At 51.7% G+C, this 14,071-nt stretch overlaps 1 protein-coding gene across 1 annotated transcript in view; it reads left to right on the top strand.

The window, feature by feature from the left end:
* The window catches only part of Kcnk3 (potassium two pore domain channel subfamily K member 3), a 34,054-nt gene extending 20,207 nt beyond the window's left edge, over positions 1-13,847 (top strand). The window contains exon 2 of the mRNA XM_038320339.1: positions 12,505-13,847. Within this exon, the coding sequence (XP_038176267.1) occupies positions 12,505-13,451 (947 nt within the window). The 3' untranslated portion in view covers positions 13,452-13,847. The remainder of the gene's footprint in view (positions 1-12,504) is intronic.
* Positions 13,848-14,071: the final 224 nt, after the last annotated feature.

Here is a 14,071-nt window from a genome sequence, read left to right as displayed (position 1 = left end):
AGAGGTGTTGACCAAAGGTGCCTGCTTTCCTGGTGCTGTGGCCATCGCGCTCAAAGGCACCAGGAACAGAAGAGCCTGGACTTGTAGTTTCATTTCTGTTGCGTTTATTTTGGCTCAGTTTCAGGTAACAGTCCGTTATTGCAGGGTCCTGGCCACACCACACCCTCAGTCCAGAGCAGAGAGAAACGAGAGCATTGTATACCTGCTTGTCTCAGCCCATTCTCTGTATTTATACAGTCTAGGATCCAAGCCCAGGGAATGGTGCCACCCACGATGGGTGAGTCTTCCTACCTCAACCGGAGGAATCAAGGCAGTCCCTCAAAGACACACCCGAAAGCCAACTTGATCTAGATGGTCCCTCAGGTAGACTCTTCCCAGGTGATTCTAGACTGTGTCATGTTGACAATTAAAATGAACCATTGCTCCTAGGCTGTGTTCTGGCCAGAGGGCTCCCTCCTTCCTCCCTCCTTCCTTCCCTTCCTTCCTACACTCTACCCTCCATATCCCCAGATATCTGCGGCCCCAGACTCACATGGAGAGGAAGGGGAAGAAGCAGAATTCAGGTCATGCCTAGGCCCTAACCACCTCTCCAAACCCTTAAGTGTTCAGCATCACAATATGTAGTGGCCCATTTGCCTCCTACAAGACAGAGAAGTAAAAGCAGCTTTAATCATGGTGGCATGACTTGCGGTGAGGAATGACCATGCTAGCCACTGTCACCAAGAAAGGCTAAGTGCATGGGGAGTGGGGCAGGGCAGGTTCTCAGGGACTGAGAGCAGGAGGACGGCCTCTTAGAAGAAAGCAATGTGGGAAGGTGGGACTCACAGAACCAAGCCCACATCAACGCAGGAGGGCTACTGAGTGAGGCCAGAGCAGAAGAGTGGTCTTCACGGACATTTCATTCACCCCAAAATGTTCTACAAACAAATTTATTGCTTTTTAAAAATGGTAAATAGCAGGATAAGCCAATTAAAATAACAAAAAAGGAAGCAAGAACAGAGAATGGCCTCCGACATTGACCTTGAACCAATATATAATGACAACCAAGACCAAGAGGCTATGCACATGAGCCAGATTTCACTCTGATCTGGGTACTGTTTACAGTGTCTAGAGCCACCTCCAGAGGCCACAGAAGAGAAGATACAACATTCTCAAATACTAGAGCTTGGCAAAGATTCTGTGCCTTCCGACTCCCTGTCCTGGCTTCCTGGTCCTACCTTCAGGGGATGGATCCCCATCTCTGGCACAGACTTGGAACTTCTGAGGGCAGTTCTCTGCTTTTTGGTCTCCTCCCACCTGCACGCTGGCTAGTCTGTTCTCAAAAAGCACGACTTGGCTGTCCCATTTCTGCATCCTTCCTCAGCACTTAGCCGGGTGCCTGGTACAAAGTCAGAGGTGCTAAGGGAATGTTGGCTCAGCTAATCAATTACAGCAAGCGAAGAGGATGAAGCCATGCCTGTCATACTCATTTTCCACCTGATGTTCTTGAGATTGGCAAAGTGTCACAACCTTAGGGGGTGCCAGCTTCCTGCCCATCTCCCCAAGTGCCCAGATTTCCTCTGCCAGAGGTCAGTGTCTTTTCTGGGACTGATCCTGAGCTCCTCAACAATATTCACCTTCTGCTCTCTGACTCAGTATGCTGGTGGGGTCCTTGTTGGAGACCCAGTGCAGACTTGGGCTCAGTACAGATGGGAAAGGCAGAGAGGGAAAAAGACCTGTTGTTGGAGATGATGCCTGCTGTTTGTCCATCCCTTGATGCTTCTTCACCAGAAACCCTAAGAGGAGAGTTCATGAAGGTCCCATTGAGATGTCCCATGGACCCTGATCCTTGATCCCGGAAGCCCAGGAGGGCATTAATATGAAAAACAAAAGTGTAGTGTGAGGCCTGGGAAGAACTGGCTCTGTCACTGACCTGGACGGCCTTGACAAATTATCCAACCCTTCAGCTTAGACTCCTTCCCTAGAGATCCTGGTCAACTGCCTTCCTTAATTCACCATCTATGATGCTAGCATCAGCTACTGGCCATGGTGCCAGGCCTGAATGCATCCCTTGACTGCCATTCCCTAGCTGTGTGTGTAGGGGGGTGTAGGTAGGTGCTATGAAAATCTTCTCTGCCTCGCTGTTCTCATATACATAGCGAAGATCATCCATAGCTGGTAAAATTTCTGAGAAGATGAAGTAAAAAGTGTGTGTGTGTGTGTGTGTGTGTGTGTGTGTGTGTGTGTGCGTGTGTGTTGTGTAAAGCTCTGGAACCCAGATGTTCAGTAAATGTGGGCTGAGTCCAGTGCTATTAGTAGGGCTGCATTACTGAGAAGCACAGGTTACCACCACCACCACCATCACCAACACCATCCTGAGCCTCAGAAGTCAAGAGAGGCCAAAATGAGACATATCTAGGTAGTATCTGGAGGTGAAGAAGCAAAAGGATGGGAGACTCGGGGTTCTGAAGACAAGTCTGTAAGACTAAAAGGAGTAGGGATGGAGATTTGGGTGCCTTGGGGTTCGGCAAGAAGTAGGAGGCGATGAGATTTCCCCTTGGTCGCTACTACCTCCTGACTCTGAGGAGAGGCTGTCTAGGGAAGCTAGGATTTGAACCTTTGACTGCCCACCCACCTGCTTCAACCGTGGCACTGTTACTTCTCAGAGCGAGCCAGTCAGGCTCCTCCATACTCTCTTCCTCTCCCATGAATTTGAACAGTATGGACCAAGACTGTGATCTGATTGTGCAACCAGAGACCCAGTCATTGCTTTGGGTACCTAAGAATCTTTTTGGCCCTTAGCTACCTGCCACTAAGACTGTTGCTCTCTCTTTGGTTTGGGACTAGAAGTTGTGGCTCCTCTGAGTCTGTAGAGCCCTAGGTGCTGAGGGGCCTAAAACATCTGCCCTGGCCTCTTTATATCATACAAAAAGCCTCAGCGCCCAGAGAGGACCAGGTACACAATACAGCTGTCCATTTGGCCATAAAGACACAGGCCATAGGCCTATATCTTGACACCTGGTACAGTGAGTGGCCTGGAGTCAGTTAGCCTTCCCAGAATCCCCAGGGTGTCTGTTCTTCCATATAGCAGTATCTCCCAGAGCCTCATACTAGATTTAGCCTCCCCATCTTCAACCTGTTCCAACCTCAGAGATTTATGCAGAGGCAGCTCTGTCCCAAACTACTTCCCAGGTATGAGGAGGGCATAAGGCACACAAGATACAAAGACCCTGCCCTGGGGTAGTTTACAGTTTAGCCCTGAGCACAAAACCATCACACACACTGTACCTTTCTGTCTCCTCCCTCCTGGCTTCCTCCTTCCCCTTCCCATACCCCTTCCTGAGACCCCCTCCCTCCACCCACCAAGTTCTCTCTTCCCCTCTAGCTCAGGCCTGAGCACTTCTCAACCAAGCTATGCTAAAGACCCCCAGTGAAGCTCCCTGCTCCCAATCTCCCACAGCCACGCCCACTCCGTTTCTACCCAGGGATGTGAGGAAATTCACATTTGTTTTTCTTGTCCCTTTCCTACCCTGGAGCTGCCAAGGGCTCCACATTGTCTCCCAGGTAAGAGTCTTTCTCTTGAGCTCTGCAAATATGAAGCCTTGCCCACCAAGACAACTCTCACTTGTCAATCAAACTCCCTACAGCAAGAGCACCAGGAAGATGCTGTTGTTGCTGTTGTTGTTGTTGTTGTTGCTGCTGCTATTGTTGTTGTTGGATGCTATTATTTTCATCATTCTGATCCGGCCCACACAGTGGTGCATGCTGGTAGTCTCAGCACTCAGGAGGCTGAGGCAGAAGGATCACTTGAGCCTAGATGTCTCAAGCCATCAATGTGGTAAGACTCTGCCTAATAATATAAATTGCTATTGTTACTATTATTAATGTGTTTCTACCTATAAAAGCACTAGAGGGTTGGATATATACCTCAGTGGTAGAGCACTTGCTTAGTATGTGCAAGACCCTTGGAACAACCCTCAGTACTATAAACAAAAAAAAAATAATGCATTGTTTTGTAGAACATGTAAAACAGTGTGAAAGGAAAATTAAAATCAATAATAAGCTCATTATTCATGGATATACTCTGCGAGCTCTCTGTTGCATCTCTAGCTCTTTCCCTGTGTGTATGCATATGCACGTTTTGTCTTTACAGATTTAGGATAGGATCCCACCGTACAGAAAGCATCGTGCCTACTGTTTTTGACATAATACAGTGGTTTTCTGTGTAATTAAGAGACTCCTCAGGAATAGCACTTTAATGGCTGTGCAATATTCCACCCCATAAATATACCTTAATATGTTTAACTAAACCCTATTGGTGAACATTTGGAGTGTTTACAATTTTTCACAATGAAAATGCTGCTATAAACATCCGTGTTCATAAATCTTTGCTCCAATCTCTGGTTATTTTCCCAGCAGAGATTCCTAGAAGTGGTACCTCAGGGTCCGGGTAGATGCATTTCTAAGGATCTTGCTGTGTATATGAAACTGCTTTTCTGAGAGAATCTGCTGGTCCCTACACATTGGTGACAGTGCCATAGGGCCATTTTCTCTGTCCCTTATGTTTCTTCCTGTACATCTTAGCTTAAACAGCTCCCCCTGTGGGAACTCTGTATCTTCCTTCTACCCTTAAGAGATGAGAACAAATGCCACCTCCTTGTAGTCCTCTCTGACACCCCAGCTAGGGTTCTTTACTTCCGTCCCTCATTCTGCCGCTACCTATCACCCCCGAACCAGTCAACTCTGTCATGTACCTCAGTAACGAGTGAAGTAATTATCTTTGCTTTGGGAAAAAACAGTGAACCTTTCAAGTGCTCCCTCAAAGAGTTTCATCTAATTTACTTGTACGTGGAAAATGTCTTGAGATCGAGGACCTCGATTTGATCATCAGCTCTACTCTCCTGGCCATTTTCCCCAACCTGAGTGTAGCCCAGTTGGAGGCTAGTCTTGAGCTGAAGGGCACTTTTAACCTTGCCTTTACTGTTCCTTGGTCTTGTGGAATGGACAAGGCCACAACCCTCGGCAGCATTGGGGAAGGCAGAGAGGGTAAGCCAGGATACTCTAGTCCTCACTCTGCCTGTGACTTGTTGTAGTGTGGATCTGGTCCTCTATGTCCCTCTAGGCCTTAGTTTACTCCTCTGTAATGGGTAAGTTGAATCACCCAAAACCCAACACTGCAGCATGAATCCCTCCTGAGGACCCTGTTTGAAATCTCTGCTCTAGACCTATGAGGCCCCTGGACAAAGCCAGCCTCGGGGGTGGAGGGGTGGCCCAAAAGGAGCTGGGCCCTGAGGCAGGCCTGGCTACAGGCCAGACTGTGTCTGCAAACACTGACCTTGGCTGCTGCAGGGATTTTCCATGACACCAGCACCCTCCTTCTCGACTCTCCCATTCCACATGGGCCTGGGAGGTTGGGGGCGGGGCACTGGAGTTCTGCCTAAGAGGTCCCCGGTCAGTAATAGGGAGAGACACCTGTGGGTGGGAGACAGCTCAAGAGCCAGGGGAACATCAGGAAGTCAGAAACGGGCAGCAAGAGAGCCACCGCTGTAGAGTGAGGGGCAAGAGCTGAAAACGGAGAGGCTGAGATAAAACCAAGAGGCCCCGGGAAGGGGCAGGGCAAAGAGACAGGCGCCTTGCTGCAGAACTGTCCTTGCAGGAGTTCTGGCCTGCAGGGTGACAAACCCCAGACCCAGTTCTGTATGATCATCCCCCACCCCCACTCACCTCCTTGGGGCTCTGGTGGCTCCTCAGACCTAGCTGTTGGCTGAGCCAGGCTTACAGTAGTGCCACTCCTTTGGGGCCTAGAGTGGCTTCATTTTGAGGGGAAGGGGTTGTAGCAAGGGCCAGGGTTGTGAGTCAACAAAAGATCCTAAGAGAACTGACCTTCCTTGCAATTAGGACTTTGGGGAGGGGTATTTGGGAGTCACCATCACAGACTGCACAGACTTCAAAGCCTTTATCTTCTAGAACTTTGGTCTTCTGGGTAGAACAGCGATTGCTGATCAGCTGCCCCCACCAGGCCCGGTGCACAACTCCAAAGGGACTTGCCACTCCGTGGAAAGAGTGCACCAAAAAGGAGAGCATGAGCAAGGCAGAGGGAGGGCCTTCCTGGTGCTTTGAGAAAGTCCTAGAAGATTTATACAAGATGGTGTCTGACCTCTCAGAGTCCCAGAGGAGAGCACCTGCACACTCTATGATGTCCACTAGGCCAGTCACCCCTCCCGCTACCCTCAGCGCAGGGCCTGCGTACCATCTGCCTTCCATTTCATCTCCTTTAATGCGCCCACTCTGTTCTGTGTCTCTCCTCCCTACTGCTGTTGTCCCCAGACCTCCAGCCCTTTAGGAGGCACAGTCCCTCAAAGTCACCTTTTCCAGGTGCCCATGACGCAAACCTGACTGCTTCTTACCATCCCCGGGCAAGCAGGCCTTCTGCTATCCCTTCTCCAACCTTCTGGAGCAGGCCTTGCCCTGAGCCCCACAGTGCCCTCTTCCTTTTGCTCAACAAACCCAAGCAGCACCCCCTGTTGGGCCATCCCTTCCCCCCATTTCCTCAACTCAGTATGCAAAGCCTTTGGGTGTCTCAGACCCCCCAGGTCACCTCATTCATCTTCCTCCTCCCCCCTCCCACAGACATTAGCCCTGGCCAGGGCCGTATTTACTCTAGATAAGAGAGTCTGCTGAGAGACAGGGTACAGCAAGGAACTGCCAAGGTTCTAATCCACCCAGAGATGAAGATCAGAGAGTCAGAGAACAGCCTGGAAGAAGGACCCCAGAAGTTCTTGATGTGTTCGAGGAGCTCTTTCCAAACTAATCTCAGAAGAACCCTTGTTTAGCGATAAGCCCTGTGAGAAAAATGTTCCACGGCCAAATCCATGAGAAACACATACCGCATTCTCCGGCTCGGCATAGGAACACAGACAAGTATGTCCTGTGTCTGTTAAGACACGTGATAAAAAAAAATCCTGCTTTGTCCCTGTTTTCCCAAACTACCCTTTTCTTATCCGGCCTCTAATATACCATGATGCTAATATTTGAGGAAATTAACCTCTAAGAAATACAGAACGCACCACGCTGGTGCTGAGGGGAAACTTTAATGATCGTGTGACCCTGGAGACCCAAATACATCCACATTCGCATCTCACATCTACCAGATCACCAAATCTCCCCAACAACTCTACGAGGGCGATACCTCACTGTACCCATTTCATAGACGAGAAAGTTGAGGTTCAGTGGGTGACGGAGCCTGGTTCCGCTGCAGGGTCTGTGTTCTTTGTGTCTCACTGAACTGCAGACTTCCTACCTGTCTGCAGCTTTCCCAGCAAACAAGGGTAACTTCATTCGGCCTCACAGAATCAATTATCCCATGCTAATCTGAAGTTCTGATTGACAGGTGTGCTCTTAATTGATTTTGATGGGGGAAATAAACTAATTAGAGTCTTAACAATCATCTACTTGGCGCCTGTTCTGTGTAGTAAAACACCACATTTGATCAACACTTCACTTACCGAGTCTTTGATCCTATGAGTGGGTGGGTGAACAGAGAAAACACTAAAAGACATTCAGTACAGTTTTGGGGGGGAGGTTTTTTGTTTTGTTTTAAAGGTGGGGTAGAAAGCAGAGATGGGAAGGGACAGCTCAGCACATAGAGCTAGTCACAGCCAAGCTCAGATAAGACCCATACACTTTACTCCACTGAGGCTATGGCTAGGGGCCCGCTTAGGGGCCAGCTAGGCCAAGGGTAGGAGGCAGGCAGCAGCTCACACACTCCCGAGGCTGTGGGGAGCAGGTGGCCAAGACCAGACTATTACCCAGCACTTGGAGTTCTGCTTTGAGTAGAGGGAGCCAGGCCACTGGGAGAAGAGACCAGTAAGGGGGGCAGGGACAGAAACAACCCCACCAGGCCCCACAGGCCTCTGAAAGCCAGAGCTACAACCAGCATCTGAGTCCCTGACACCAGGAACTAAAAAGAACAGACATGTGAGGTTTTCAATGCCATCTTTTACTTTCTTGGTGCCCTAAAATATTTATGCTAATAATTAACAATTATGTCCAGCCATGGCTTCCTCAGTCAAATTCTTTTTTAAAAGAGATTTTTTAAAATTACACGTGTGTGTGTGTGTGTGTGTGTGTGTGTGTGTGTGTGTGTGTGTGTGTAGAACTCAGAGGAACTCGTGGGAGTTGGTTCTCTCCTTCTACCATGTGGGTCCTAGGAATCAAACTCAGGTCGTCAGGGTTGGCAGCAAATGCCTTTACCCACTGAGCCATCTTGCCTGTCCTGGTGACTTCTGTGCCCCTAGTCCATCCCAGACCCACCTCTTAGTGAAGCTGCTTCCCGTGATGAGCTGCCAATCCCGGCTGAGTGCACGGGTAGAGCACATTCAGCAGCAGCCAGAACGCGGTTTTAGAATCAGGTATCCTGGGCGGCAGCCTGGGCATGTCACCACCTGTAGGCTGGAAGCATGTGGCTTTCCTTTTCTGCTCCTCTGTGGCTTTAACCAGACAACCCAAGGACCAGGCCACATGAATACTAAGAACCTTTATTTACATCTGTGGTGGATTCAGGACTGGAGACAGGGAGAGGAGGAGACAGGGATAGCCCTAGTGAGTGCCCAGAGAGGCGGCCACTAGAGCGTGTACACTCAGGGTATGAGTGCTGACTGTTTGAACCAACAGGTACTGGGAGAGGGTACCCAAAGACTCAGCCCCAGAGAGTAGCCCCTGTGTGTGTTGGTACCCAGAGGGACTGGCAGAGCCCCTCCCAACCAGAGACTCCCACCAGAGGGAGCAATGGGCAATTCTTTTCACCTCCTTTACAAAGCCAAACTAGGCACGATGCTGCCCTGCTGCCGGGGGACAGGGTTGGCCAAACTCCCGGTGACTTCCCAGAAGTCCAGGGTCCCCTGGGACTGGCTCCACCCTAGCTGGCAGTCCTCCAAGCTAGGCACCCACGTCAGCAGGTCTTCGGGGCTCCTTTGCCCTTTCACCCAATGACAATAAGACAAAGGGATGGTTCACCCTCGGCCCCAAGATGAAGAGCATCTGTCCCCAGGGCATCTCCTGGGCAACACCCACCCATTCCCACTTGTGCCTCATCTAGTTTGAGACAGTACCTCAGGCTGAGGCTTCACAGGGAATGTGCTTCCCTCTGGGCCTCAGTTTCCCTTCCTGACATGGCAGTGGCACAAATACAGAGTCAGAAATGCCCAGTGGCCACAGCCTCCTCAAAAGGCTCTTTGGAACTTCTCAAGCCCAGTTGTCAAACAGAAGTCAGTCACAGGAGTGCCCTTGAGGGACGTTTTTGAAGGCAAAGTTAAGTTTTTATCCTAAGGATAAGAGTTTTTGATTAGTGACCCTGGCTCTTGGTAGGGAGTGGGGGCCAACCTGGCCATCTGCCCCAAGGGTCAGGCACTCGCTCTGCCCCTGGTAGGAACCTCTGGTCAGGCCTGAATGAGTCACTCGAGATGGGGGTGTACTTATGGCTAAAGCTACGTTCTGAGCTCTGCTCCCCTTGGGAATAGGGAGCTGGGCAGGAGCAGAAGAATGAAGGGGGAAGCACTGTGGGGGAGCTAGATGCACCTCTGAGTGCCAGGTGAGGATCCAGGGCAGCACCTGGGGGCCATGGCTAGCAGGGGGGAGCAGGGTGGCTGTTTTGTAGGCAGAGGATACCAGGCAGGTGGGCACTGGGTTTTCCTGAAAAGCTGTCATCTTGAATGGAATCCAAGGCAAGTTGCTAAGGGGTGGGGTGATGGGGTAGAAGAGTTCCTTCTTCCGGTGGTGGCTATGAATGCCCCCCCCCACAGGACCCTGCTTCTTAGCCTGCGTTCTCAGGTGCTTTCCCAAGGGCCCCTCTCAATTGCGCACTCCAAAAATTCCAGAATACTCTTCCAAGCATTTGTCTCCTTTACTCCCTGAGGCAGATCTGATAGATGCTCAGGACACGGAATGGCAGGACACGGAATGGCAGGGGAGGCAAATGAGTCCAGAGACAGAAAGAAAGTCACCCAGGGTCACACAGCCAGGGCAATATCCTTGTTCTGCTCTGCCTTTGGAGCTTTGCCCCCAGTGTCATGCCTGGAGCGGGGTGGGGGTCCGTACAGTGTGGGATGCTGCTCTGGGGGACAGGGCAGGACGGGACAAGAAGCCACTCTGGCTGGTGGTTGTCTCGCTGCCTGGCTGTCGAGGTGAGTTGTGGTCTGGCTGTGGGGCCAGGCTGGCGGGCACAATTTGTTCTCACACTGCTGGGGTGCAGACGAGCCAGGCACCATGGCTCAACAGCTCAACTGCGCAGCCCCTGGCAGAAGAAGAGACACAGCCGCTGGCTAGATGCCGTGCCGAGCGCAGGGGAGCCACTCTCAGGACAGACCTGAAGCCTTCACACCCCAAACATCTGTTCCCAAACTTCTCTGGGCTTTAGGATAATGATGCCCATGGTTGGCAGAGGTGGCTCTCCTGGAACGCAGCTGCTCCCGAGCCTGGAGATCTCTTGGAAACGTGAGAGTCCTCTGCCATCTCCTTCATTATTAATCAGTGAGCTATTGTTGGGCATTTGAGATGTACCAGGCTCCAGGCTAAGTGCCTCAATGCATTATCTCACCTATTTCCCCAAAGCCCTTGCTGTGAGTGACATACTAGCCCCATTTTGCAGATATGAAAACTTGAAAAGCTTATAATATCCCTGCCTGAAATACAGTCACAAAGTGTATTTGGGACTCCCTTGGAAGGTGGAAGTTAGAGGGGCCCATTATAGGTTCACCAGGGCTTCTCCCTGCCAAGTTGATGTTTAGTTCTATATAGTGGGGGCCCTACAGGTCATAGATGAGCCTTCTCAGAACCACCCACATAAGCCACTGATCACCTTCAGCTAGGAGGAATCCAGGAAAACTGCCTGGAAGAAGCAGTGTTTGGTCGACATTTCCTAAGACTCAGAAAAGGAGAAAACTTGGAAACTCAATCCACATTCTTTCATTCTCATAATTATCTTAATAAAAGCTGAAGTGTTTATGCTCTCTGGCCTGGTAGGAGAAGCGAGTGGCCAGAACAAGATTTCCTTTTCAAATAAAGAGACATGATCAAAGAGAGAAAGTCATTTGTTCAAGGTCACAAAGCCACGACTAATAAGGCCAGAACTTGTGCCCAGCGTTTCTGGTTCCCATCCAAGGTCCTCCTCCTCCCCTTCCCCCTCCCCTCTCCCCCAGGTGGCCAGGAAGATTTTGCTGCCTCTCAAACTCTCACTCTCCTGCCTCAGCCTCACATACGCTGAGGTTACAGGCAGGCGACATTACACACAGCTCAGGGCAGAATTTTTTGTTTGTTTGTTTGTTTGTTTTTCGAGACAGGGTTTCTCTGCAGCTTTAGCGCCTGTCCTGGAGCTAGCTCTTGTAGACCAGGCTGGTCTCGAACTCACAGAGATCTGCCTGCCTCTGCCTCCCGAGTGCTGGGATTGAAGGCGTGCGCCACCACCGCCTGGTTCAGGGCAGAATTTTTGGTAGTCGTTTGATGATCAGCTGGGAGCGGGGGCGCAGATTAGACTCTGCCTGGCTTGCAGTTGGGGAGGACAGACACACAAGAGGAGAGGGCCACTCCTGAAGAACACTCAGGATTCCTGCCTTGCCAAGGGTGATGTACCACCCTCAGGTGGACAGAGACTACTTTTGGACCAAATCCCTTGGGAAGACCCCAGTCTCAGGCAGGGTCTGATTAATTCAACTGTGGCAAGGGAGGGCCCTGCTAGGCCAGCTGCCCAGGGAAATTGCAAGTTCCCAGTGGCCTTCACCCCGCCCCACCCTACCCCGCCCCACCCTACCCCAATAAGTTTTGACTGCAGCAGGGAAACAGTCAAGAAGCAAGAAGCCATTCATGCCTCGGTTTCCCTTCCCCCACAATGAATCAACATGTCAGAAGCCATTCCATCCAACCACCTCCCCTCAGAGCCATGGGCACTGAGGCCCCAGAGGGCAGGGAGCATGGCAAAGCCCAAAGGTATCAGAAAGAAGCCAGTTCTCAACGGCCTGGCTTCCGTTCCCATATATCAGCTGCCTGTGGACAAACTTCCCAGCAAGCACCAGCAGAAATTTTCAAGAAAGCAGATTCAAGTTCAAACTTGGATTGCAAAACTTCCCAACAGTGTGGCCTGGAAAGTCACTGAGTTCTCTTGGCTGTCTGGGATTATCATCTGGGCACTTCCAGTGATACAATGAATTTGTTGCCCAAAGCAACAAGACATGAATGTGCCCATGTGTTGAAAGGCAGACTCAGTAGCTAGCTGTGGTGGCAGATATGGAGGTGCATGCCTGTAATGCAAGCACTTGGAAAGCAGAGACAGGTAGACCAATATGAGTTCAAAGCCAGCCAGGTCTACATATTCAGAGAGCCAGGCTAGCCATGGAACCCTATCTAGCAAAAAATAAAGTGAGGTGGGGAGGTAGATCAGGAATCTGCAAGGCGAGGAGTGGCGGGGGCAGGCAGAGAAGGAAGGACCCCGGCCAGGTCAGCCCCACAGTATGTGCTTTCTCTCCTCTCTCACAGGCTATGGCCACGCAGCACCCAGCACAGATGGTGGCAAGGTGTTCTGCATGTTCTACGCGCTGCTGGGAATCCCGCTCACACTCGTCATGTTCCAGAGCCTAGGTGAGCGCATCAATACCTTGGTGAGGTACCTGCTGCATCGTGCCAAGAGGGGGCTGGGCATGCGGCACGCCGAGGTGTCCATGGCCAACATGGTGCTCATCGGCTTCGTGTCGTGCATCAGCACGCTGTGCATTGGCGCCGCTGCCTTCTCCTACTACGAGCGCTGGACCTTCTTCCAGGCCTATTACTACTGCTTCATCACGCTCACCACCATCGGCTTCGGCGACTACGTGGCGCTGCAGAAGGACCAAGCGCTGCAGACGCAGCCACAGTATGTGGCCTTCAGCTTCGTGTACATCCTCACGGGCCTCACGGTCATCGGCGCCTTCCTCAACCTTGTGGTGCTGCGATTCATGACCATGAACGCCGAGGACGAGAAGCGTGACGCGGAGCACCGCGCCCTGCTCACGCACAACGGCCAGGCGGGTGGCCTGGGTGGCCTGAGCTGCCTGAGCGGTAGCCTGAGCGACAGCGTGCGTCCCCGCGACCCAGTTATGTGCCCTGCGGCCGCGGGCGGCATGGGTGTGGGCGTGGGTGGCAGCGGCTTCCGCAATGTCTACGCTGAGGTGCTGCACTTCCAGTCCATGTGCTCATGTCTGTGGTACAAGAGCCGGGAGAAGCTGCAGTACTCCATCCCTATGATCATCCCGCGGGACCTCTCCACGTCTGACACATGCGTGGAGCACAGCCACTCGTCGCCTGGAGGCGGTGGCCGCTACAGCGACACGCCCTCGCACCCTTGCCTGTGCAGCGGGACGCAGCGTTCGGCCATCAGCTCGGTGTCCACGGGCCTGCACAGCCTGGCTACCTTCCGTGGCCTCATGAAGCGCAGAAGCTCGGTGTGAACCACAGCCAGGCCTGGAGCACCTGTGAGCCAGCGGGGTGGAGGTCCTGCCTGTAGAAGCCGCAGGAGTTGACTGGGAGGCCTCCCCCAAAAGACGCCTTTGGGCCCCGTGGGAAGTCCCCAGTCCACCACTACCACCTCTATTCTTCCCCAGCCCCTAATTTCCAACTGTGCGGGCTTGTACCAGCCAACAGGAGGTCGGGCTCTGAGGACCCCTGGAGCCCCTTTCCGAGCCCAACGAATTCCGAGAAATGTGAAACTTGGGAGGTGGGGAAGGCAGCCACTGGGAATCTTTCAGAAATCTGAGAAGCTCCCCAGTCCTCAGAGGCCCTGCTGGAACCCAGAACCCTTACCTCCCAAGGGGACTTCTGTTCTCGGTTTTTTGTTTTTTGTTTTCTGGTTTTGTCTTCTTCTTCTTCTTCTTCTTCTTCTTCTTCTTCTTCTTCTTCTTCCTTTTCTTCTTTTTTTCAATATCTACTTATACCTCCCCTGGGCTCTCCAAAGCCCCCAGTGTCTTTGTCCAGGTCACCCCCACTCAGTCCCACCTTGCTCTCTCATCCCCAGCCATGTCTCCCAGCCTTTCACTACCTTATGTGTCTCTCTCTCTCTCTCTTTTTTTTG

Source organism: Arvicola amphibius, chromosome 2 (assembly GCF_903992535.2).
Source record: "Arvicola amphibius chromosome 2, mArvAmp1.2, whole genome shotgun sequence".
NCBI lineage: Eukaryota > Metazoa > Chordata > Mammalia > Rodentia > Cricetidae > Arvicola > Arvicola amphibius.
Note: the sequence above shows the minus strand (reverse complement) of the source record. Positions and strands in the feature narration are given on the sequence as shown.